We start from the raw sequence: 26581 nt of genomic DNA, 5'->3' as shown, positions 1-26581 counted from the left end.
CCTGGGAAGAGAAGTACAGTAAAGATGAAATTTTCCCAAATGAAGCTAGAGGGAAAATTTTATTACTGTAGACAATAAGAAAAAAAAAATCCAGGATACAAAAATTCCCTAATCTGGAAGTGGGAATTTCCATGGGGCATGAATGTGTATTTAAGAAAGTCTCATTTAAGTCATGGAAAAAAGTCTCTTAAACAGTTGCAGTTTTCAAATTCTTTCAGCCACCACACATTTAGTTATCCTTTTTTTCCTTTGTATATATTTCTCATAACAACACCTACATCTTTGTAATTTCTAAAGTACTTATCTCAGAGCAGTTTCTTTATTTTAAAATGAATGGTGTGAAAATGTTCCTAAGACTACTATTATTTTATGGGCAGATAGAGAAGCAACCATATATTTACTTTAGGCCTGTTTATTAACCTTGTATGCTTTTTTCTAAGGAATTTTGGCTATTGGTCATATTTTCCTTCCTTTACCAATCTCATATTTAATAGGAAAAGACAGTAGTATGATTATATGATTATTAAAAGACCACAAAAAAAGATTAAAAAAATTTTTAACAGAGAATGGGATATCTTTTTCCAGGAATTCGGTGTGAGGGAGCTCACAAAATGATTGGGTTCCAAGAACAATCTGGACCTTTCATACTTCTGTTTTATCCTTGCATTATTTTTTATTGTTCACTTTCATGGGGAATATATCTTGGTAACCTGGAAAAAATGTGCCATATTTTTAGGTACGTATGTATATGTGTGTATGCACATTTTAATTCTGACATCTCAATCCCTCTGGGAAATGGCTGAGAACCAGGGAGAAAGGGTCTTCACATTAGGGGCAATGGTTTATTTGTTGTTTGCAACCATAGTACCTAGCAAAGGGCTTGGTCCACTGTAGTGCTTAATGAATGAACAAAGAGGACAACAAGATTTCTGAGAACCAAAAGTCAGGACACACCTTTTGAGAAAGAAGAGCCCCACTCAATACTGTCCCTAACAGGCTGAATCTCTAATCTCCTAACTTTCAGAGGAACAGACTGTATGTTCCTTAGGATCCTCATCACGGGAGGTGTCCCTTGCACACAGTAGGTACTCAATAAATGAACTCCACTGAAGTAGTGAGCTAGATCAGAAGGCTGGTGTGAATCTGACACAGTAACAGTGAAAACTAAATGTAAATTCCCAACCCAAACAGTCCAAAATGAAATGGGTTAAATTACATCTTGTACCTTTGGCCTAACAAGGCACAAAAGTACACAGAACACTGTGGAAAGTCCCCCTTCAAAATTCTTAACAGAAAATCTGACACCCCAAATTTCAATTGTCTGGGGAATTTACTTCTGTGACAACTTCATTCCCTGATGGTGCCAAATGAATAAAGTGTTACTAAAATAGTCCTGAAAATAGCTGGGCACTCACTCAACTCAGCAATTCGTCCCGTCCTGGATGAAGGATGGCTACTTGTGCCGAGTGCTCAGCAGATCGGCCTTGTGATTAAGCCAAGACAGGCAAGAGTCAGAGGGAGACGAGGGAAGCGTCCAGATCAGAATGCACAGGTGATGATGCCATCTGGGTGCCCGCACACTGAAGGGGGCGGAGTAGCCCATTTATTTTTCTCAGCAGAGACTTGAGGGCCACTGGTCAGAGCCTGGAGTCTGGCTGGGTGTGAATGAGGCTGGGCACTAGGCAAGTGTGAGGACAGAGACATCCAGGAAAACAGCTCCGTGCTCTCAGGTGAGCTGTTTCCCCAGGTGGGAGAAGCAGGAACGGACAAGGGGAATGCAGGCTCTCTAGGAGGTCAAACTGCAAGGTCAAAATTCCAGGCAGAGGTTCAGGAGAAGAATCCAGATCAAAGGCCAGGCCACAAAAGGACAGAATGACAGTAAGTGGGGCTCAGAGATGAGGACAGAGGAGCCAGGAGCAAGAAAGCCTTTGAACCTGAGCCACGATGATCAAGCACTTTCATAGTCACAACGGCTCCTCCTCCCACCTCCCTCCTCACGAGGAGGTCTAAAGGAAGCAACGCCAAGGACACGGACTTGGGACCCGAAGACTTAGCTTGAGTTCCTGTTCTTCCATTATTTGACATGTGATGCTGTACCTCTCTGGGCTTCTATAAAAAGTGGAAATTCCCATTATTTTTATCTCACAAGATCATAGTAAGATTCAAATAAGACCATCAAGAGCGGACCAGCCCATAAACTCTGAGGGACACATAAATATTACTTGTTGCCGTCATTTTTGTTGAAATGACTACCCTGCCTGCTCAGAGCTAGAACTGGTCTCAGATGATGGCTCAGTAAATGAATTATGGGCCCTTTTGCAGGCCTCAAATATTTAGCTGATAAATGGTCTGACAGCTGGTTTGGCATTCTGAACCCTGTCCATTGTAACTTAAGCATCATTTTCTATCTCCACTGATAACAAGAAAAGCATTTGGGATGTGGGTGGGTCCATAATGCCCTTTCGCATGGTCTGGTAAGCTTTGGAACATGTTAGTGACCAGCCAGTGGCGCCTTTCACATTTGCTGAGTAGCAGTCTGATGACCATTGTTTCGAGTACTGACTGTGACCATGGTGTCTCGAAGAGAAGAGAAATCTCTTCGTAATCAGCTTATCCAGGGTCAGTTGAAACAATGACTCTGTGCCTGGCTGACCCCGTGCTTCCTCTCTCATGATGGGGCTGCCCTGGATCTTCAGAGGAGGGCAGACTCATCACAGTAGAATTTACACTGCTTTGGTATCTTTGCTTGTAGTTCTGCCACTCTCAAGTTAGATGCAGAAGACCATCTCTAAAAGATGCCTCTGATCAGCAAATCTTAGTTTCAGGAAGTCAGTGATCTGAAACTCATGTCAATAATGAGAGTTCAACCAGCACTTTCTTAACAATAATATTGGCTTGGGGGGTGGGGGGCCCATTTCACTTAAATAACAATGTTCTCAAGAGTGTCACAGGACTGTGGAGCACCCCTATTGACTTCATCTGGCCCCAAATCTCTGTGGAATCTTTTAAAAATTTGGTTCCCAGAAAGCACGAGAGAGTCACCATCTTGCAAAGTTCTTGCAAGCTTTCTGCTCTCTCAGTTATGCAAGGCCTGAGGCCAGCCTGGACTGACAGCTTATTATCTCAGAACATTTTTTTAGCTTCACGAACAAAACAGACTCCCTGAATTGCTTTAAAAAGGGAGCTGATTTGCAGAGCAATAGCTTTCCAATTAAGGTGAAAAGAATACTATCTTGAGTCTTCCTACAGCCCAAGCTAAGGGTGGCAGGACCACAGCACAAGACACAGGCGTAGAGAAAGGGCGGGCACTGAATACGCAAACAAGCATTAAACACACCTCGCTGGATTCCAAAGCAGATCCAAGGCGGTCTCAAGTTACGTCACATACGTATACGTTTTTAAAGTGAGGAAATGAGGATCAAGGTAAATTTTAAGGAGAAAGAATACGCTCAGGGATGAGGCGAACACCCAGAGCACACACCAGGAGGTCCTGCCTGATCGGGGAGGTGGCTTAACCCACTTGACTCTCAGTGTGTTCAGCAGCCAAGGCGAATATCAAACCCAGAGTGCTGTATAACTCTCAGGTCCCCAAGGACCAAGCACCTGCTGGCATTAGAATGCTCTTGGGGATTTTTAGTTTGTTTCACGATGCTGCAAAGAGCTGGAGCCTTGAACTGAATCTTATTTTCCTCTGGGGGTAAGTATTAAATTCTGCGGATTCCAATGGTCTAAATACCTGAATTGGACTCTGTCTCAAAAAAATGTAATACATCCAGCTAATGTCTCAGATGTGAAAGTAAAATTCACCTGATGTGTAAATAGGTTTCCTGAAGATATACATGGAAAGTGAAAATCTGGTCAAACTGCTAACAATTCAATTCAAATTTTAAAATGTGTAAGATGCAACGCATCACCATCTTCTCCTGTTTCTGACAAATTTCAGGAAAGTACTAAATGTTCATTGTTGCTTGTTCCGTATCAAATTAAGATCAAACTGCTGATATGACCCCTGGATCAAGATCTGGTGCTGTCAAGCCCCCGATAACAGATGTCCCAATGTGCATGATGATGGATGGTGAGCACTTTGGGGTCTCGAGTGGAGAGGCTGACATGTGGGCCACCTCGGCAGCCACCTGTGACGGGAGAGCCATCAATGGGCAAGGGAGGCCCTTCAGTAGACACTTTCATTCCGTCAGTCTGTCCTGTTATTTACAACAATATTGCAGCAGATACTTTATCTTCAGCAATCTGATAGACACAGCACAGAAGATACTTCAACAGGGCCTTGACTGCAGTTCACTGGGTTGCTCACCATCTCTAATTCTAACCCTCATGTATTAAACAATGTGAAATCATTTTGTTCATTTAAGATTAAGACTATACAGTGAGACAGTTTAAAATGGTACAATCAGAGGCAACAGCTCAGTGGCAGAGTGGATGCTTAAACAAATGGGTCCTAATTAAATGTATAAGCTTTTGCACAGCAAAGGAAACCATAAGCAAAACAAAACAACAACCTATGGAATGGGACAAAATATTTGCAAATGATGCAACTGACAAAGGCTTAACTTCCAGAATATATAAACAGATCATACAACTTAGTAACAAAAAAACAAACAACCCAATTCAAAAATAGGCAGAGGACCTAAGCAAGCAATTCTCCAATGAAGACATATAAATGGCCAATAGGCACGTGAAAAAATGCTCAATATCACTAATTATCAGAGAAATGCAAATCAAAACTACAATGAAGTATATCACCACACACCCGTCAGAATGGTCATCATTAAAAAGTCCATGAAAAAAAAAAAAAAGTCCATGAACGATAAATGCTGGAGAGGGTGTGGAGAAAAGGGAACCCTCCTACACTGCTGGTGGGAATATAGTTTGGTACAACCATTATGGAAAACCGTATGGAGATTCCTCAAAAAACTAAAAACAGACCTACTATATGATTCAGCAATCCCACTCCTGGGCGTATATCCTGAGGGAACTCTAACTTGAAAAGCTACATGCACCCAATGTTCATAGCAGCACTATTTACAATAGTCAAGACATGGAAGCAACCTGAATGCCCATCGACAGATGACTGGATAAAGAAGTTGTAGTATATTTATACAATGGACTACTACTCAGCCAGAAAAAATAAAATAATGACATTTGCAGCAACACAGATGGACCTGGAGATCGTCATTCTAAGTGAAGTAAGCCAGAAAGAGAAAGAAAAATACCATGTGATATCACTCATATGTGGAATCTTAAAAAAAAAAAAAAAAAAAAAAAAAAAGGACACTATGAACTCATCTACAAAACAGAAACAGACTCACAGACATAGTAAACAATCTTATGGTTACCCAGGAAGAGATGAGAAGGGATAAATTTGGGAGTTTGAGATTTACACATGTTAGCCACTATATATAAAAATAGATTTAAAAAATAGTTTCTTCTGTATAGCACAGGGAACTATGTTCAGTATCTTGTAATAACCTTTAATGAAAAAAATATGAAAACAAATATATGTGTGTATATGCATGACTGGGATTGTGCTGTACACCAGAAATTGACACATTGTAATTGACTGTATTTCAATTAAAAGAAATAAAATTACAGAAGTTAAAAAAAAAAAAAGAAACCATGCTTGAGGTCCTGGGTTCAATCCCCAGTACCTCCTAAATGAATGAATGAATGAATAAATAAATAAATAAAATGGTACAATCAGAAATGGAGTTAAAGTACTAAAATGTTAGAAATAAATCATATTAATTACCACTTCTTTTAAGTTATTTTTATAGGGAAATTATCTTAGTCTAACTTCTTTGAAAATATATTTGAATGGAACACCTGAAATTCCACAAAAATGTTGTAATATAATAGATGACCATTTAAATATATGCCTCCGGCCCCTAGAAGTCATATAAATACTATGCAGTAAGTGAATTGATTTTTTTCCCCCAATAAACACACCAGGAGTTATACCTACAAATAAGTGTTATTGCTAAAACTACTCACTTTTGGGGGCTATATGCTTGTGCTAAAATGCTGCTCATATTAAAATTCTATTTGAAACTTCTCTTTAGAGCTGCTTTCGGAGGAAATTACTATGTCATAGAAGACAGGGTGCCTTTATTTACTGTCACTTTTTGCTTCCTCTGAACAGTTTTACCCAGCTAGATCTCCCAGCCTTTCCACCACACTTAGATGTGAACAACTCTATTTCCTAGAGTCTAATGTACCTCTAAAGCCAGGTGTTAACAGAGCTAAGGATATTCCAAAGGATGTGCTGCAAGCTCTAACGTCAGCTTCCACAGAGAAGGACCAAAAATATTGCGAATGACTGTATTCCTGCAAGAGCTGTATAGTTTTCCCATGTAACTATTCTGAAAAGACAAACATTTCACTTGGACATGTAAATCTTCATATGTTTGAAAATAATTTCATTACTTTATAGTTGGACCTGGTATTGCTGGGAACAAACAAACAAGCTTCATATGACCAGTGCTGTCAGTGTGATAAACAGGTGTGCTGAGACCAATTCATTCCTCGGAACTGAGGCAAACTGGAAGGAGATGAAGATGGGGACTGTGAGCTAAGACGGTCTAATAAGCCATGGTTAGGAAGCAGGACATCTCTCGAGAGGCAGACAATGTGATTACCAGTTAAAATGTTAAATGCTATTAGGCTGACAGAAGCTAAAAGGAAACCAATTATGTTACTTCTGGTCAAAGGTTGCACCATAAGGAAAATGGAGACTTTCTTTCTAACACTCACAAGCCTTTCCTGAAGGGCATGTCTCTTAATAACCTTCATTAACTTCTGTTTGGTTGCCTAAGAGTTGTCTCTGAGCCAAAAAAAGTTTAACTCAGTCTCAGTAGAGATTGTGTTTATGTAAGCTTGTTGGAAAAACATTCCTATCATTTCAAGAATGACTAAATATTTTTCATTCACATAGCTGGCATTCCAGACTATGTTTTCCTGCCTCTGTTGATTAGATGAAAATTAGCAGGCCCAAGTCTGAACTATTAGGTTCGATTATTATCTTAGTAGGAATATTATGAGACTCCTGGCAGTAATGCCCTTTTAGGTATGGGAGGTGGAGAGCACAGGAAATAAAGAGGAACCTGCCCTTTGTGGGCCATTTGGACAGAGAAATACTTAGCAGCCAGGACTGTTGAATGCTGGAAAATCAGAGGCAGAGGTTTCTCTAATCACGTTTCAGAATCAGCTCTGAACCATAACATTCTAATGTTACTTGAAATACCTAAAGATGCTTTAAATGCCCAAAGAGAATCAAAATACTGTGAAATTCATCCTCGAACAATTTCCGATGCTTAGGTGAGAGGCCTACCTAGGCTGACACATGGTCATGCGTGATGCATTTGTTACCCTACAAATGACCTTATTTGGACAAGCAAAAAAACACCCTGTGCTCTATTTTAATTTCCATTTATGGAACTAGTTTCCAGGACACTTAGAGTTAAAGGATGAAACAACATGCCTAACAGTCTTTCAGATATTACGAGTATTTTATTATTCTTGGCCTGCTAATAATAGCATAGTATATGGCACTGAAGCAATACCACCCATAAACTGAGTTTTGATCCCTGTTATGTACCAGAACATTAATATCAGGTGACCCTGTGGCATCTTGGACTTCACTGCCTATCAGGTCAGCCAAACTATGTTTGACTCCTTGCCACAGAAGCAGTAGCTTAATCATTTGAGATACTGTTTGGTGAGGAAGTATTATGGGCAGGGCTGGAAACATTTTTTCTTGTTTCAAAGAATTCCCACCCAGATATGTGCCTGGTACAGACTTTTCTGGCAGCCCAGTAGAAATCTCATTTGAAGGGCGGTTTGATTCAAATCGTATCATCAGAATTTATGGGAAAGAATATAGTGCTCCCATAAAACTAGGATTGATGAGGAGGAGGACAGCCTATTTCACGGCTCAGACTTCCAGCCCTTTAGAGGACCACAGCAGGAGACCTACTAGGTGAGTTGATGCTGAAGTGGCTTACTATCCAGCACAGTCAAGAAACGCCTCATGCCCTCTCTTTAGCAGTGTCCCCAGTGTCCCAAGCAAGACCAGGATTCCCCAAGAAAGGGTTCCAAGAAAGCCAGGCGGCAGGAAAACAGTTGATTGTCTAGTTTAATCACATTCCATCCTAAGGCCGGGGAGTTAGAAAGAATCCACAGGCAGGGAATCAGCCTCGTTTTCTTCCATTTCAAGAGTTCGTTCAGTCCAGGTTAGCAGAGTTACTAGGCCTGCCTGAAACTCAGCTCAGTGCCAGATAGTAACTGCAAATAACACTCATTTAAAGCTTTCATTATGGAAGACTCTCCAAAAATACTGAAGTAGATACACTAACATGGTGGACCTTCCTATATCTGTTATTCAGCTGTGACCATCTACAAACTCTTTGATTTCCTGTGTGAAATGGGAAATGGATTTCGCTTTTGTTTCAGAGAAACAGAAACATTAGAAATGAAAGCACCTAATTGCCCAACCACAAGCATGGAATTTATTTACTAGCAACCCAAATCATACTATTGAATGTTACCTTGTAAACTATTACCTATGTTGTTCCTATTCTTGAAAAGTGATACTCTTGGTGTTGGCTCTGAAATCCCCAAGGTCACCGAAACCATCAACTCCTCCCAGCAGGAGACTCTGCACACACTGGGCCTAAAGAACACCCAGGTCACAGTGGCCACCTGGGCAGGGTCCAGCCAGAGCCCAAGATGAGACAGCAGATCAAGCCTGACATCAAGACTGATCAGTGATGATGAAATTCTTATCTCTTGCATCAGGCAGTCACGGTCAAGCTGGCCTCACATTTGTCCACATATCTTGCATTTTTCTTGGCATCACAGGCATGTCACATATATCCTGCAGCCAAAATTTCCGTCCCTTATCTTACCTTTAATTATAAAACAAACTGGGTTTTTTGTTTTTGTTTTTTTTTTTAGAAAAAGGTACTCTGCCCTTAGGGACGTCCCTCTGACATTAAAAATTGACTTAGGTAGCATTTATACCTGGCATTATTGGAAAATACATTAGCAAATTAGTCTCAACATCTAATTGTGATATTAAAAAATAATTCTAGCTAAAAACAATGCAGTGGTACCTATACACTCTAAAGGAACGTTTTAATTGGAGGGTCTGGAGAAGGCGCACCTGAACTCTGTGTTTCTGGACTGCAATGAGAGAGAATAAACCACAATTTACAAACCAGTCTGGAAAGGCCGCCCTTGGAGGGGGTCGAGAGCTAAGTGCTCATGGCAATGAGAGAGAATAAACCACAATTTACAAACCAGTCTGGAAAGGCCGCCCTTGGAGGGGGTCGAGAGCTAAGTGCTCACCAGGAGGGTGAGCAGTCCACCTGAAGCTTAACTGGTCCAACTCACCTGGACCCACTGTGCGCCACACCCACTTGGTAGAACACTCTGCCTTCTGTTCTCAAAGTGCATTTTCAAATACAAGCATTCTAACATTGTTCCTTTTTCAGCTCACCAGGGGTCAGCATCTGACCCCTTTAACAGCACTGGTTATGGAAACCCTCCGAGTCTGCTGGCTTCCTCAGCTAAGAAGTACCAGGAGTCTGGCTGTGATCTCCTACGCCAGTCTTTTTCTCCTTCACTCACTCATCCACTCACTCATCATTCATTCATTAACAATTTTTGAGCACCTACTTTCATTTCAGGTAATTTTAGAGATTCAAAAGCATAGCTCACGGGGGACGTAGCCCCTTCCAGGTTACTGGCCAACAGGAGGGGCAGTCAGTGCCCTGTTTGTCTCAGGCAGTATCCCTGTGGGAGCCAGAGCCACTGCTCTGCCACTTTCAAGCTGTAGTCCTTGGGCAAGTTACATGACTTCTGAACTTGGGCTCTGTGATCATAAACTAGGATGGCAGTATTTGCACCAGAAGGAAGTTGCGGGGATCAGTGGGCTGATGCTCTTAAAAGCACTGAGGCCTGGCTCACAGCCAGTGTGGAGAAATGTTAGCTACTGTCCTAGGGCTGTAAATAAGATGATGCAAATGGTGGTCCATGCAGAGGAAGACTCAATTCCATACATGTGCTTAAACTGCAAACTGTATATGCTCTTCCATGTATGTCCATTCCAGCCTTTTACAAGGGCCAGAAAATAAAAATACTGCCATTGACAAACAAGAGGAGATGATGAGAAAAGCCAACAGAGCAAAACATAAGAATGCAATCACTTACAGACCTACAGACTGGGATGGCTTATCTGTAAACTCGAATTGGGTGTTGACAATAACTTGCTAAGACTTAATCATGAGAGTACTCAAGTGCCAATTTAAAAAAGCTCTTAGGTACTTGTGAATCGAGTTAGCTGTCAAGTAACAGCGTAGTCTTTAAGGGCCCCCGGGTTCACATCCCCAGTCCTCCAGGAGTAACCAAGCACATTATATAGTCACTTGGAAGGTATGTACCTCTCCTAACAGCAGCAGCCACAACAAGGTTCCTCTTCCCCGCAGGCCCTAACACACCATGTACCACACCAGTAATTCATTTAGGAAGAATCTAAAACCACAACCCTTGTGTGGGGTCCTTTCATCAAAGTTCAGGCTCTGACCTTGTACCTTGGGACCGTAGCTAACAAGGGTGATGGCCAACATTAGTGATGCAGTCGTGTGCAGAGGAACTTACTATGTTTAAACTGCATAAATATCTGTGTTTCTGTTTTTCTCCAAATAATTCTGGCTGATTTTTTTTACACAACACCACCTTGCTTTTTTCTTATTTCATCGAATCCTTTGGCTCTTCTGAAATCACTTGAAATTCTATTTAAATATGCGATTGAATTAACTCCTGAGAAAAATACCTTCAAATAGTTCCAGAGATGTTCTTGGATCCTAAAAACAAATAAGCAGTAACATCTAGTCACCCTGTATTATTCTGTGGTGTGTATTATTAGTCAATAATAATAAACTTTTACGATCATTATCTTCAGCTGCGCACTCTATTCCGATCCCACACCGCAAGGGTCTGTCTTCCGAACACATCGTTACATGGGAGCATTACTGTCGCACAAACCCAATCTTACATGAAGCTCACTACTTAACTGAGTTAAAAACAAAAGCAAGAAACAGAAGATAAATTAGTGCTCGGAGAACTAGACAATGGAAGCTTCTGAAAGTCTCAATGAAGAAAGGCAAGTGCCAGACCATGAAGGAGACAGAAGGGAACTGAACCAGCAGAGCCTAACAGCCTGAAAGAAGGATGCCAAGTCCGGCAGAGCAGAGCTGACCTGGGTGTGAGGCTTGAGAAGCAAATCTAGGATGTGCCTCAAAGGCATCCTTCCCCTGAGGTCCCCAAACGGGGGGGAGAGGGCAGGTGGGAGATCACATCAAAAACGCCTACAACAGTTGTCAAACTGCAAATGGCTTCCTCCCTGTCACCTGACTTCGGTGTCTCCCAAAAGCCAGAGATGAGGAGAGATTAATAAGGGAACCAGAAATACAGGCAGGAGGACACCACGATGACATCTGGGAGCAGGGGAAGCAGACAAAAACGCAGCCGAATGGGACAGACTTCGGCTGACCGCAGCTCAGTCACGTGCTGACCACTGACCTTGGAGGAAATTATCTGATCTCTCTAAACCTTAGTTTCTTCATCTCTAAAACGGGATAGTACGGCCTTCAAGCACACAGGTGTCTGTGAGGATTAAATGAAATAAGATACAAATATAAAGCACTCACCCCACAGAACCTCAGTGTGGACATTCCTTTTCTCCTGGTTTAATTCAAAGCAGCCTAAATAGTTTCGCCAGAGTTAACTAGGAGTTCTCGCTTACTTACCTTTGTGTCCAGTGTGGTATCTGTATTACAGAAGGTTCTTAATGAATGTTTTGAAATTAACGGCTGACTCAAACTGTCACTCTTGAACAGTGGAAGATAAGATTACAACTTTACCAGATGCTGCAGAGACCAAACTCCAAGTGATCAAACTGACATCCCCTCCCCACCCAAACATCCACATGACATGAGACTAATCAGTTTCTCATATATATATATGTGTGTGTATAGATATAGGTTTTCTTGTATTCACCAACTACTTCCCTTCTCTACCCAAAATGGACAGGCTAATGATTGCAAAAAATGAGTGCAAAAGGATTTGCCTTCCCTTCTTTACTTTTGGAAAAAAAGACCCTGTTTTTTAGACAAGTTCTTTTTTTTTTTTCAGTCTTATTTTCAATTTATGATTCAGGACTCATGAAGTTAAAGGGTTAGTGTTTACTGGATGATACATTTATGCTTTTAATTCTTCTCACCTTATCATGTACATACATATACTTAAATATGTCAAATCGACCACTGACTGTCTTTAATTCTTAGGGATATTCTCATCTTCATCTGCTTCAGCAAGGCATCCTTCCTTGTAAAGCAGACTGTACACCATCATACGTATTATCATACACTCCTTTTTCTAGCACTGAAATGCTGCCTTTAGGGGATGGGAGGAGTATGTGTGCAAGGGGGGTGGGTGGGTGATTTCCACAAAATTGGTCATCTGGAAGCTATAAAGTTTTGGAGCGTGGCAGCTGCACTCTGAGTGGAGTAATAGTGAGGGAATTGGTGATGTCAACAGTACCAGAATCCTCCAGCTTAAATTTTTATATGGTTTTTAAGGTCTTTAATAATTCTAACCCCACAGAGGTTAATGAAGCTAGTCAGGCAAACTCTGAAGTCTGAATTGATTAAAATTTAGGTAAAAGCAAAAGACTTCTTGATAGAGGACTCAGTCTACTTAACTGGATTTCAAAAAAGACCTGTGAGTTCCTTAATAGCTATTTTAAAAAATTCTAGAAGGCTCCATCTTCCACACAGATTACTTTGTGACCCAGTTTAGTTCATTTTACTATGCAAATACGCTTCTTAATGATGGATACTCTCTATTGGATCTGTCAGTAGAAATATTCAATCTCTTGTCTATATGAACAGACACGGACCAAGGATTAAGACTAACTTGCTTAACTGTGCAAAGAATCTTCCCAGGATGAGGGAAATGGCCTGGAATAGGGGTTGGGCAGAAAGACTACTCCAAGATATCTCAGGCTCCCTCCATTAAACAGGAAGAGAGGCAATGAATGTAGGTAACCAAGGACTCAAGGCAGCGAAAACCCCTTTGATGGTTCTAGGTTTTTCTTCCTGGCTGCCAGGACTCTGGCATATGGAGCATTACAAGTTGAACATGCTATGCTTTGAGTCATGGGTCTTATGTCCAATTTTATTTCATTGTGTTGACCTTAGGATGATAACTGGGCCTGCAGTGAACAGAATTAAAGTGTGTATATTCTTCGACTGTGAAGTACTCAGATAAGCCCATCTGCAGTGGTAAAACAAAGACCCACACTATTCTTATTATAAATTTGCAACATTTCTCCCAAATGATTAGTTTGGGCTGTATAATGAATTCATATGAGACTGGTAACAGCATGAAGCAGACATTATGCCAGAAGAAATAAAAAACAAACAAGCATATACTGGTAGAAGCTTATCCAACACGAGACACTCGCCAGGGACTCATTAGAATCTACAAGGTTTACCTTCACACACGGGGCAACATTCCCCAGGCACTTTGACGGGGTTCATGCAGCTCTGCCCGCAGGCGGTCGCGACGCAGTGGGGCTCTCCGTTGATGCACTGGCAGAACGTGCAGTCGTCCTCCCGCCACCGGTCTCCGTGGGCGCGGATCTGACCATTGGCATAGCAGCCAGCAGGGTTATTAAAAGGATACACGGGATCTAAATTAAAACGTGAGTACAGAGTAAGACTGAGGGCATTCTACATCTTCTCTCTGCCTGCACCTAGAGACTTTCTTTCCCAGGTTCTCGTCATCAGCAGTTCTTTTCCAGCTGTGCTCAGCAGAAGCTCAGGGCTGCAGGAGATATCTCCAGGGGGACATGCAAAAGTAGCTGTCATCTTGAATTTATGTCCACCCATCCCGACACGGCAGACAGAGGAGGGGATCAGAGGCATAAAAACCAGTGTGCAGGTGTTACCATTTCACAAAGCTGCAGAACTTTGTGGATGGAGCTGTGGGTTGGTAATGAGAAAATGCAAGTCTTTTTTAGGCTCTGACAATGTCTTCTGAGTTGTCAGTTTAAAGGTTTATCACACCTCAGTTTTACCCCCTGGAAAGTGGAAAGAATGATGCCCCCAGCTAACTCAGAGTGAGCCTGTTCCTTCTAGGACTAACTGGAGTCTCTCTCAGGGTGCCTGGAGGTCCATGTGGAGACAGGGAGGCCCCTGCTGTGGCCTCATGCATGACAAGGCTGACACACCTGGTCTAAACCATACACAGCACAGCTTGTGCCCTGGAGGGAGATCAGTAAACCGATGCAATTCTTCTCCCCGAGCTGAGTGGTCAAGCAGCAGCTGAGACTGGGGAACGGAGGTAGCCAAGGCTACTGCGGAAACAGTTTTCCGAGGTTATTGACAAGCGCATAAATACGAAATCCTTAACCATCCTTCTAAATGAAAGCAACTAGATAAATCACTCAATGTTCTTTTTCATAAAATCTGGTCTCGAGAAGCAAGTGCTGCTGGGCTGGGAGCAAAGTCCAGGCAGTTTTGAGTTTGGTCCTCTCTATTCCAAAGAGGTAGTAGGCGTTACATGGGAGGGAGAAGGCCAAAACTGAAAACCATGCAGTCACAGCTTCAGAAAGGCAGTCTTCCAGAGATGCAAGCAGCCAAGAAACCTGAGTTAGATAAGACTTTATAAAATTTCTTTATAAACATTATTACACTGCATACTTCACTTCTACTTTAAGCCTGGATCTGAATTCCAGGAAGTGAGACACAACCAGACTGGTGCCCAGACAACTCATTATGATTATTACAGAGGTTCATATCTGTTTTTACACCACCAACTGTTACATAGTTTCAGAGACTATAAACACCAGGGGTAACTAGGGAAAAGATCAATTGGGAAGGTTAAAAGTTTGATGTGATTTTTTAAAAATCCCCCATGACACCTAAAAAGTGAACCACCCTTAACCCATAACCTCTCCTACATTAGTAAAAATAATTTCTAACAGGGGAAAGGGCTTCTCTCCATGAACTACTGTTCAATGTTAGGAATGTAGTTTGTATACGTTAAATAATTTCAGACCTTCAGTATTATATGGTGAGTAGAGCTCAAATATTGAAAAGAAATGGATTTTAGAAAACAGAAAAAGATATGGAGCCCGGCCAGAAATCCTGTCCTCCCTTTTCACGTGCGGAGGTAAGGACGGGGGAAGGTCAGATGTGAGATGGACATGCCTGACTCCAGGCTGAGGTCTGTGGCCCAGGCAGGACAACACTGTTCACGCGACCTTCCTTCCTGGGGAACAGGGTCGTGCACTCAGCCCAGAGACACAGTCAGGCGTGTTGGTACTGTTTCTGGCTTTACCAGAGACTCAAGACAAGTGACTACTTTTCTGATACCCTACCCTAATCCTTAAAACATGTGGGTTGTGGAATATGATATTCAGAGCTGTCCTTCTGAAATGTTTATTATTTCTGAACATTAGAGACGGAAGGGTCGAGCTTGCTGGAAGAACATGGACCTATTATTTCTTGGGGGACACAGAGAAAGCAAGCCCTGGAGAGCCTTCTGCTCAGGGCCATGCCTGACGCTTGTCTGGGTCTTGAACTGGTGTCACCATCACGCCACCCTTTGACCCCACTCTGACTGCCACACATTTTCAAAGGATTGGGGGAGGGGGGTCCTGCTCTCACCTGGATGAGCCTGGGTACCAGAAAGGAGGCAGGGTCAGTTCTTGTCTGAGTGGACTGGTTGAGATCATCAAGTGACTAGGGCTGTCCTGTCTTAGGTGAGCAATCTGGGTGGAATTCTAACGTGAGGATTAAATAAAAGTCCCCAGGACTCACCAAGGAGCTGCAAGGACTGCAGAGGAGGAGCAGAAAGCCCCTTCGGCAAATCTCATGCTGACTCGAGGAGACAGGGGATCCTTGTCTACACCCAGGGCAAAACTTCCCTCAGGGAAGAATCTTCACACAGTCTATCTGGCATTATCAAAGTCCTCCAAGGAACACCACAATGTCAAAAAAAAAGGGAGTCTCTTCCATCGTCCTCTATCTTGGATGAGAGTGAATCAGCTCAGCTTTGGTATTAGAGCTCTGAACAGGTCTATCCTCCTGAATCTTTAATCAGCACCTCTCCTCACCTTCACACACGGGGCAGCACTCCCCCTCGGGCACATAGTATCTCTCGCAGTTCAGCTCGCCGCACTGGGCAGTGAAGCAAATGGACACACCCCCTTGGCATCGACAGAACCGACAGTTGTCCATTCGAAACATATCTCCATCACTGTATTCCACGTTGTTGAAGACACAGGCTGGCTTTGTTTCTAAAGGAGTTAAAAACAAACAAGGCATATTCAAGGTCATTTTTGAGTGGTGCCTTTTTATGTTTTTCAAACAGCCTCTAGAAAATTCTGAAAGTAGGGGTTAAACCTTGATGGAAATTTACTAAACTCAATATAATTTTTTTTTTTTTTTACAACAAGCAATAAAGCAATGCAAAGTAAAGTAAAGTAAGTAAACAAAGCAATCACTACCCTCATCACACCAAGGAACTGAAACTCCCCTGAGTAAAATCTATGCTGGCTTCTCCTTAACCCAAATAAAAGTAACCATCTGACAGGGCGAAACTCATTATTTCTGATATGTGCTTTAAAGAGATTTTTGTTTTGTTATTAAATCATTCTCTACCTCAAGTAAATGATCCTGCCTCCACATTAGGTTTTGTTCTGCCTCAAAAAAAATTTATTTAAGCCTTTTGGGAGATTATGTTCTTCTGTTCCCCCAGTGTTTCCTCCTAAGTTCTTTTTTCTCTCTATCTGGTTTAATAATCTATAATTATAATAGTGCTTGGGTTTAAAAAAAAACAACCGCTTTCTGCATGTATTACCTCACTTAATCCCAGTAACAAGTCTGATGTGGATATACTTATCCTGAGTGGAGAAGTGAGGAAATCCTAGGTAATTTGCTCATAGTCGCACATTTAGCAAATGATAGAAGCAAAAATAGTAGCTCTTCGACTAAAACCTTTAGTGTCCTCTTTCATTGTGTTTCAAAGCTATGTTTTGCTGAGGACTCAAACTCTGCATTTAGAGCTTTCATAATGACACCAATGATTACAATTTTTTTCTCTTCCCTAAAACACTCTCCCCTAGATCCATTCCCTTAAGTCTAATTTTGGTTGACTTAAAAGAACTCCCACCATAGACATCACAAGAAAAAGAAAACTATAGATCAGTATCTCTTACAAATATAGATACAAAAATCCTCAAAAAATATGAGCAGACTGAATTCAGCAATGTATAAAAAAGATTATATACCAAGTGGGACTTATTCCAAGAATGCAAGGTTGGTTTAACATCTCAAAATCAATTAATGTAATACGGCATGTCTATAGAATAAAGGACTAAACCACAGGATCATCTCAATAGACATGGAAAAAAAAAAATCTGACAGACTTCAATAGCCTTTCATGACAAAAGCATTCAATAACCTAGGAGTAGAAGTTGTTAAATAGCCACTTGATAAAAAGTATCTAGGAAAAACCCACAGCTAACATCATACTTGACAGTGAAAGGTTGAATGCTTTTCCCTTTAGATCAGTAACAAAACAATGATGTCCACTCTCACCACTTCAATTCAACTTTGCACTAGATGTTCTAGCCAGGGCAATTAGGCAAGAAAAAGACATTAAAAAAGCTCCTAGATCAGAAAGTAGTAAAACTCTCTCTAGCTACAGACACCATGATCTTGAACATTAAAAGATTCTAAAGAATCTACTAAAAAAAACCCTATCAGAACAAAAAGTTCAGCAAGATTTCACAGTACAATTGCAACTCAAATTAATTGTGTATCTATACACTAGCACTGAAGAATCTGAAAATGAAGTTAAGAAAAAATTCTGTTCACAGTAGCACCAAAAAAATTTAGTAATTAATAAATGAAGCACAAAACGTGTACTTTGAAAACTACAAAACACTGTTCAAAGAAAATAAAGAAGGTCTAAATAAATGGAAATATATTCCATGTTCATGGATTGAAAGATAATATTGTTAAGATGAAACTATGCCCCAAATTGATGTACATATTCATTGCAATCCTTACCAAAATCCTAGTTGGTTCTTTTGTAAAAACTGACAAGTCAATCCTCAAACTAGCAAGGAAAAACAAGGGACCCAGAATTGCCAAAACAATTTTTCAATGAAGAACAAAGCTAGAGGTCTCACACTTGCTGATTTAAAGACATCCTACAATGCTACAGTCATCAAGACAGTGGAGTACTGGCATCAGGATAAATGTATAGTTCAATGGAATTGAGTGAGAGTTCAGAAATAAACTCTCACACTTACTAATTTTTAACAAGGGTACCAGGACAATTCATTGAGGGACAGAATAGTCTTTTCAGCAAACAGTGCTGGGCAACTGGATACCCACACGCAAAAGGAGGAGAACGCATCACTATCATAGCATATATTAAAAAAAAAAAAACAACTCAGAATGAATTACAGGGCTATGATCTAAATGTAACTGCTACAACTCCAGAGCTCTTATAAGACAACAGGAGTAAATCTTTGAGACTCTGCAATTAGACAGTAGTTTCTTAGATATACCAAAAAGCACAAGCAAAAAAAAGAAAACAGTTAAACTGGACTTCATCTACTTTTGTGCCTCAAAGAATACCAACAAGAAACGAAAAGATAACCTGCAGAGAAAAAAAACTGTAAATTATATATCTGATGAAGGACTTATGTCAAGAATATATAAAGAACAACGATAAATAAAACCAATTGAAAAATAAGCAACTATCTGAACAGAAATTTTCCCCAAATAAGATATAGAAATGACCAATAAGCATATGAAAAGATGCTCAACATCACTGCTTATTAAGAGAATACAAATCAAAGTTAACAATGAGATAACATTTCATACACTTGGAAGGCTACAGTGATAAAGATGTAGCTAATAACAAGCGGTGATGAAGATGTGGAGAAACTGGAACTCTCCAACATTTCTGGTGAAAATGTAAAAGTGCACGCAGCTCCTTGGCAAAACAGTTTGGCAGTTCTTCAAAATATTAAACACAGAATTACCAGAGGATCCAGCAGCAATTCCACTCTTAGGTATATACCCAAGAGAAATGAAAACATATGCCTACATAAAAACTTACACACAAATGTTTACAGCAGCATTATTCACAATAGTCAAAAAATGGAAACAACCTGAACATCTATCAACTGATGTGTGAATCAACAAAACATGGCAGAACCATGCAATGAAATATTCCTTGGCCATAAAAAAGAATGAAGTTCTGATATATGCTACAACATGAACGAACCTTGAAAACATTATGCTAAGTGGAAGAAGCTAGTCAAAAAATACCACATATTGTATTTATATGATTTTATTTATAGGATATGCCCATAATAGGCACATCTATAGAGAAAGAAAGTAGTTAGTGGTTGCCTAGTGCTGGGGTGTTTGGGGGAAAATGAGAAGTGACTATTAATGAGTTTGGGAATTTGGGGGAGACTGATGAAAGTGTTCTAAAACTGGTTGTGATGATGGTCACACAACGCTGTGAATATATTAAAAACCACTGAACTGTGCAACTTCACTTGGTGAATTGCATGGTACATGTTTCCACAAACCTGGTAAAATAAGAGCACTCCCCAGCTAAACAAAGTTCTCCTGAGCTAATGTGCCCTGTATAACAAGGTGCAAAAAACTGGATTATGATACACATAACTCTCAGGCTCCTCTGTCCCAACATCGTTTCTCAGTATGTCCACTTTGCATGTTTGAAACACTTCAGAGACTTTCACAGCATTTTAATTTGAGTATATTTACATTTGTTTTCTACTTAAGGACGATGACTTTCTCATTTGATTTTGTAACAGCCCTGTCAAGAAGACAGAACAAGTATTACCATCCACTTCTCCAACGAGGAAAATGAAACTTAAAGAAACTAGGTACCTTGCCTAAAGTCACAGAACCAGAGTGAGATGAGCTGTGTGTCTATGTTTACACAGGCAGTAAATGTGCATGTTTGAACTTCTTTCCTAGTGCTGGTTGGATACACTATTTCTCTTTTTCAGAAAACTCAGGTTTAAAAGTCACCTTATTACAGCTCACAAGTCTTCTACTTTTAGCTAACATGTTAAACTGAATTGGGATAGGAAGGAACTGCACGGTGGGACCGCAAGTTTCAAAGTGTAGAAAAGGGTGTGCTTTTCAGCAATCAAAACTGCACGCTGTGGAAGGAGGCAAAATACCACACTCTGACCAAACGCTGAGCTTCCAAACTGAAGAAAACCAATCAGAATTACTTATTTGCTTTAACCAACCACAGCTACCATCTGGGAGGAGCCACAGATCTTGGTGCAAAATGTGAAGTGTGGAGGGAAGACTGTGATTAGGAGCAAGGCAGCGTGGGATGAGCCTGCCTGTGAGCGGGAGGGCTGGGGCCGCGGCTAATGGACAGACAGCAAGGGAGTCGCGCAGAGAGAGAAGGACAGTCCCAGAAAACACAACTTTGAAAACACAATCAATCCTTTAGGATAAAAAAAAAAAAAAGAATCACACGACATGACGACATCCTTGTTTGATGCTGAAACAAATTTATAGAACCTCTTAAGAAAAAAGTGCACGGTAAAAAAAAGCTGGCAGAGGTCTCTGATGAATAGCGACCAATTACTTCTTCACCTGCGAGGGATAAATGTGAATCTCAGAACTGTGTGGAGATTACCACTCCCTCCATAAGGGGACATTTTCAGTGGATAGGGAAAAGGAAAATATTATGAATAAAATAATTTACTAGGTAATTTACACTTTTCAATGCATAAGAGTGCCCATGCATTGAGATGCATAAAAGTGACTTTTAGGATTTTTGTATTTTTTTTGTGTTTGCCCAATTAAATTTTATGTTTCTAAGTTCTGGAATCTTCTCTTTCCTCTTTAATAGATTCCAGAACTCCTGAGAAGGAGCCTTATAGTATAGACTGTTAATAACCTCTACTGCCTGCCAAATTACACTGATTAGCAGATGGTGATTATATAATTTGAGCAAAGGAAAAGACTAAAACGTAGAACTTCACATCAAATGTGAAAATGGAGGAAAAAATCCAAGTAGATAAACTTCTGCTGCCTTTTCTCTTTAATCCCTCAGTAGGAAATGGCTCATATCTTGCCTCTGGTCTCCTTCTCACTGGGAGTGAGCTGTATAGGGCAAACTTAGTAACTCAAAAGAGAGACAACTGTATGACGGATGAGAAATATCTCAAAGTTTCTCCATTAATCAACAGCGAACTGATGTAACTGCAGAGGCAGGGTGCATGAGCTGGCAGATACCTGAAGGGGGAAAATCCCTTTTCTGTGGAGCAGGGGAAGCGGGGCGTGTGTGCTGGAGCACACCGAGCAGAGGCTATTTCAGGATAAGGGAAGCAGAACAACACTTAGAAAATAGGACTGCAAAAGGCTGTTACCACTCTTGCGCAAAATTAGCTTGAAAAGGCCCCAGGAACATGATAGGTGCTCAATAAATGCATAATGGGTGGAGTATTTCTTTCAAAGTGCCATATTCTCTCCATTACTGTAGAAGGAGATGCTGTATCTCTAGAAAGATTACTGAGGATCACTGCTATACAGACAACGGGCTCTCAACAGATGCTTCTGTACTAATTTTCTTACTAACAAACCGCAGGTCTGAGTTTTCTAGGCCAAAATTTTACATAACAAGCAGGCTGACTTACGGCACGGCTCTCCTGTGACTGATCAGTCTTATTACGTGTTCGTGTCTGATGCTGGAAGGGTTGGTTAGTGGCTGTGACACTCAAACCAAGATGTCTTATTTTGGATTTCTGTGCATGTACGATGGACAGCTAATCATGTCTAAACAGCCAAATGATTGCGTCTGTGTTTTTTGCATGGATGACTTCCATTTTCAAACCCAGTGCCTCTAGGAATGGCAGAGCTGGGCCGGTGTCAGGCAACACGGGATGTTGTGACAGAACGGAGAACACGTGTCCACCTGAAAGCAGAGGCCATGGCTCAGCTCCAGCTGACTGGTGCTAAGACTTCTGTTCATGGGCTGGCGCAGACACGGAACTGTTTCTTGAAGCAGATCTGGGGCTGTCCCACCACTGCTATGGAGGTCACACTTCTAGGTGATGAGCTGGATGACTTCTAAGTGGACAAAAACAGAGCTCAATCCTACCACCTGTTTTTGGTTTCTAAACGACAGGGTTCTCACTCAACCAGCACCTCACACGTCGTCCTTCTGGGCCCTCGTCAGAGAATACAGCTACAAACCATCACAATCTGATCTGCAACTCTCCCATCCCCACCAAAACAAAGCCCAACCCAACAAAAAAGAGAAGTGACATTTATGGAGAATGTTCTTTCCACCTATTCCTCTAGGCTAATGTTTTCAAGACTTAGGAGTTCTTGAATTCTCTGTGAGTACTTTTCAATCTTGTATTTTCACCATAATGTGTATCTTAAAAAAATGTGAAGCCTACAGAGCATCTTCTGGACGTCAGCTTAGGACCGAGTGTGGGTGTGCAATCTGCGTTGCTGCACGAGGGGTCAGTCAGCACTCAGCCCACTGTCTCCTGAACTGGGGTTCCTACATCTACCCCTGCATGTTCCTACGTGCTGGAGGGGGTGGTTCTCAACATCCAGAAACAACCCTCCAGGCGCCTAGGTTCCAGCTGTGTCCAACTCACCGCTGAGAACTGCTCTCTCTGAGGTACATTTTAATAGTTTGCTTTTGCTCTTTGTTGAGAAGAGCAGCCAGAGGAAACCTGTTTCTGCATGGGAGGGATGAAAGCAACTGAGGACAAGGTCAACTGTGTCATCCAATGCTCTTTTCAAGTTTCCATGTGAGGAGAGTGCTGCCCTGCCCAGCAGGCTTCTGGTCTCTAAAAGTAAGAATTGTGGGTCTGATTCTATCTCCCCGTTTCACTTTGATGGCCGGGACACTGGGGCCCTAACTTGACATTTAACTCCAGCAATTACACAGACAGACGCTTCAGCCTGCATAGCTGCGGGCACTTTCTTTTTGCTTTTCATCTTCAACTTTTACATATAAGTTTATGATCCTGATTCTCTTTTCTCATTAATATTTTACCCCTATGTTATTGTATCTGGTCTCAGTGTAAAGTTGCCTCAAAGCCTCTGTGGATAAGCAAGGTTTTAAATACATACACACACACACATATATATACACACACACACAATACATTGTATTATATAATGTGTATTATATAGAGAGATCTGTATGTGTAACAGACCTCCACTTTTTCGAGCAATGATAATGAAACTTTGACATGTAATATCCTCTAATGGTGACCTTATGACAACAGTAAGATCTTCCCAGGGCACTGAGTGCCAAATAAGTAAACAAACACACACTCATATATGGATATGTATGTAAGTGTGTGGAGGGGAGGTGCGTGTGTATGCATTTGCCAAAAGAAGTAAAATACAGACTTTGAGACAGAACAGCCATGAACATAATTCTGTGGGATTATGAATCTTCACAGTATTACAGTTTTCTAGTCTCATCTACAACTGAATAACATTCTAGAGACACCAGAGCAGGACAAGAAATAAAGCAAAGATCACCCCAAAAATTTACAGTAGCCAGAAAGAGGCAAACACCAGAAATCCTGTGACTACTTCGTCGTCTCCACGCTTTTCTCACAGCAGATGGCAAGTCTTGTTCCCCAAGTTGGGGCTCTGTAAAAAGTGAGGCTCTAAGCAGAGACAGGCCCTGGAGCCTCACCCAAGGCCACCGAGGTGGGGGCAGTTATCAGCTGCCCAAACCGCATCCCACGGGAGCAAGATGTCAAGGTAATTAATGTCCTGATGAGAAAGGCATGACACGTGGGTCTCTATAACCAAGGAGCAAGGAAGGAAGAAAGGCAGACTTCTCTTCCTCACCCAGAGGATACAACGGTGAACTGTATTAGCAGAGGTGGTATTTCCAGGGGACAGGAAAGTGTGGGGCGGGAAGCGATGGAGCACTCCCACAAAGCAGCCCTTCCCCAGGCAGGTAACTGACAGCTACTCTGAAGGGAACTAAGATGATCTGAATCAGACCACTCACTGGCCCACCCACCCACCAGAACCTGGGTGTCCTCTGGGAGGCAGATAAGGTGCTAACATAACAAGGTTAGATTCCCTATTCTCTCATCAGTCAGAGTCTAGCATGAGACAGAGACATGCAGAGTGCGGAGTCCTGGAAGGAAGCACGTCTGAGATGCTGGGAGCCCAGGACTAGGAGCACTATTTCTGTCTCCAGTGGTATGAGTTAAATATTCACAGAATATCACCTACAATCCATTAAACCGCAGCAAGACCAGAGGAACAAGATCCATGTGGCTGTTAGCTGGTGGTTAACATGGGTGGGGAGCAGCACTGAGAAGAGATTTTTGCACCTGGAACCCTTCCCGCACCTCTCCCTGCGTGCTTGTAGGTACAAAGGTCTGTGAGTCAGAAAGCTCCCCTCCCCTTCTCTATCCCTCCGCAGCGTCCAGAACAGAGTCTCTGGATGTGAACAGCAGGTGGGCACACGACATAATAAAGACTATTTGCTCTTGAGGCACAATTTCAAGTGCCTCACACATAAAACCTCATTTAATTTACTGTTATTCACTCCATTTGACAGATGTGGACCCCGGGCCCAGGGAGACCAAGGGATCCCAAAGTCACACAGCTAGGAAGTGAGGAACTAATTCTCAAACGGCAGCAGTCATTCGTTCCGGCCTAAGTCCTCTCTTAACCACAGAGCCACAGTGAAGTGTTTCTTCAAAGCAAAACAAAACAAACCATGCAGCCACTGGACTAGGAACTACGGGACTCAGTGAAACAGGGCTCGACTTCAATAGAACCTGCTCTTGCGGGGGAGGGGCGGGCAGAAAACCTTCTGAACTCCAATTTCTTACAGGCTGTAGTTAACACGGACGTTTCTGTATGTCATTTTATTGTATTTACCCAAATCCATATTCATTTTCCTTGTGTGTCTAGGTGTGGACTAAACGATGCTCTCTAAAATGACTGACATCTCGCTTGCATTTATTCTTTGTTTTTCTTCTGAAAATTCTAGTGGAGGGTTTTTGAGTCTATGTTTTAGGTTTTCCTCCCTTCTAGCATCTGAATTCAATAAACGCCATGTCACCACACACCAAACCCTCTCCTGAGAGGTAAACAGGGGAGTGGTAGAGTTTATCTGAAGGAATTTTACGACTGAAGAATCATTTTTCTGGTCCACAAGGTTCCAGCTCCAACCAGGCCACTACTACTGACCAAGCACTGGCCAGAGATGGTTTCCTTAAGCAGGAAAATGCTCAACTAGAGGAACAGCGTTTTTTCTATTTCAAATTGTGGTCACTCCAACGTGGCATTAGTTACACAGACGACCTTTGACAGCAATGGGACGAGGGCTTGAGTGACAGGAGGAATGCGACCACATTTTGCATGATCCTTTCCGTGCAATCCTAAAATTTCTAAACTACTGAAACGCAGCATAATGTGACGGCTGCACGCCATCTGTGATTCCAGTTCCAAATGCTCTTTCTAACGGAGGGAATGTTAACTCCCTTCCTCACTTTTTCCACTGCATGGTGGGATCTTCAGCAAATATTCTTTCTGAGTTTCATCAAGTCCCTGAGTATGTTCTCTGCCTCTTAAAAGGCAGAAGCAGCTAGATTGAACCCTCCCCTCCTCCTCCTCCTTCTGCACAAATGTACACTCTCTGAGAACAAGAGAAACCCCACGTACCATTAACACATTCAAAGACATCACAGCACTTTCCAGGTGTCCCATCTCCACGAGAGACTATGCGGGGAGTGGATCCCACCTCACACACGGGGAAACCACATAAGCCAGAGAGACACTCGCATCTGAAACCAAAGAAAAGGGAGGGAAAACCCCATGAATAAACAGCAACATAGAAGTGGGGAGACCACAAACAAAGGGGCCGTGGCAAACAACTACCCCTCTCTGTGACACTGTCCCGTTTATCTGGTGTCACTGGGGAACAGGGTCTAACTCAATTGGCATTCCCAGTAATTAGGACTCAGCTCCTTAGTACACTTCCAGATTTTTATCATTAACCATTTTGACAGAAATATTCCTAAAATGCATGACTTCATTTCTTACTTAACCAGACTGGTATTGAGCATAACAAACATCTTCTTGATGAGTCAGGGCCATCTTTACATGCATACATTATCCTGTTACTCCAGACGTCAGGGACGCTTGCACGGGCTGAGATGGATGCTCCTGCGTTAAGTGATTTTATGTTGCTGCTTTGTTGCTGTTGACCTTTAGATGTTTCTCAAAAAATTTTCTGACTCTTCTTTCAACTGCTAGGTTCTTAGCTTTCAGCTTGTGAGCGTGTGTGTCAGTGTGACTGTGTCTATGAGCAACCTCATCTGGAGTCACACTGATTAACTTATGACTGTGTATAAGAAAAGAGAGAGATTCTGATGGAAGATTGAGGAACCTTTTATGAATAGAGG

At 41.8% G+C, this 26581-nt stretch overlaps 1 protein-coding gene across 5 annotated transcripts in view; it reads right to left on the bottom strand.

Annotated features, from left to right (window-relative positions):
- Positions 1–26581, bottom strand: part of CRIM1 (cysteine rich transmembrane BMP regulator 1) — a 187042-nt gene that overhangs the window by 56809 nt on the left and 103652 nt on the right. For 4 of the 5 annotated variants that reach the window (XR_012511861.1, XM_074378719.1, XM_074378721.1 and 1 more), the window contains 3 exons: positions 25839–25960; positions 16202–16384; positions 13574–13771 (listed from right to left, as the gene is read on the bottom strand). Coding sequence is in view for 4 of the 5 variants with exons in the window: in XM_074378719.1 (XP_074234820.1) it covers positions 13574–13771; positions 16202–16384; positions 25839–25960 (503 nt within the window). In the remaining variant the exon portion in view is untranslated. The remainder of the gene's footprint in view (positions 1–13573; positions 13772–16201; positions 16385–25838; positions 25961–26581) is intronic. The other variant, XM_074378722.1, reaches the window with a different exon arrangement.

This window comes from Camelus bactrianus, chromosome 15, assembly GCF_048773025.1.
Source record: "Camelus bactrianus isolate YW-2024 breed Bactrian camel chromosome 15, ASM4877302v1, whole genome shotgun sequence".
Lineage (NCBI taxonomy): Eukaryota > Metazoa > Chordata > Mammalia > Artiodactyla > Camelidae > Camelus > Camelus bactrianus.
The sequence above is the reverse complement of the archived record's forward strand: the minus strand, read 5'-3'. Positions and strand labels throughout refer to the sequence as shown.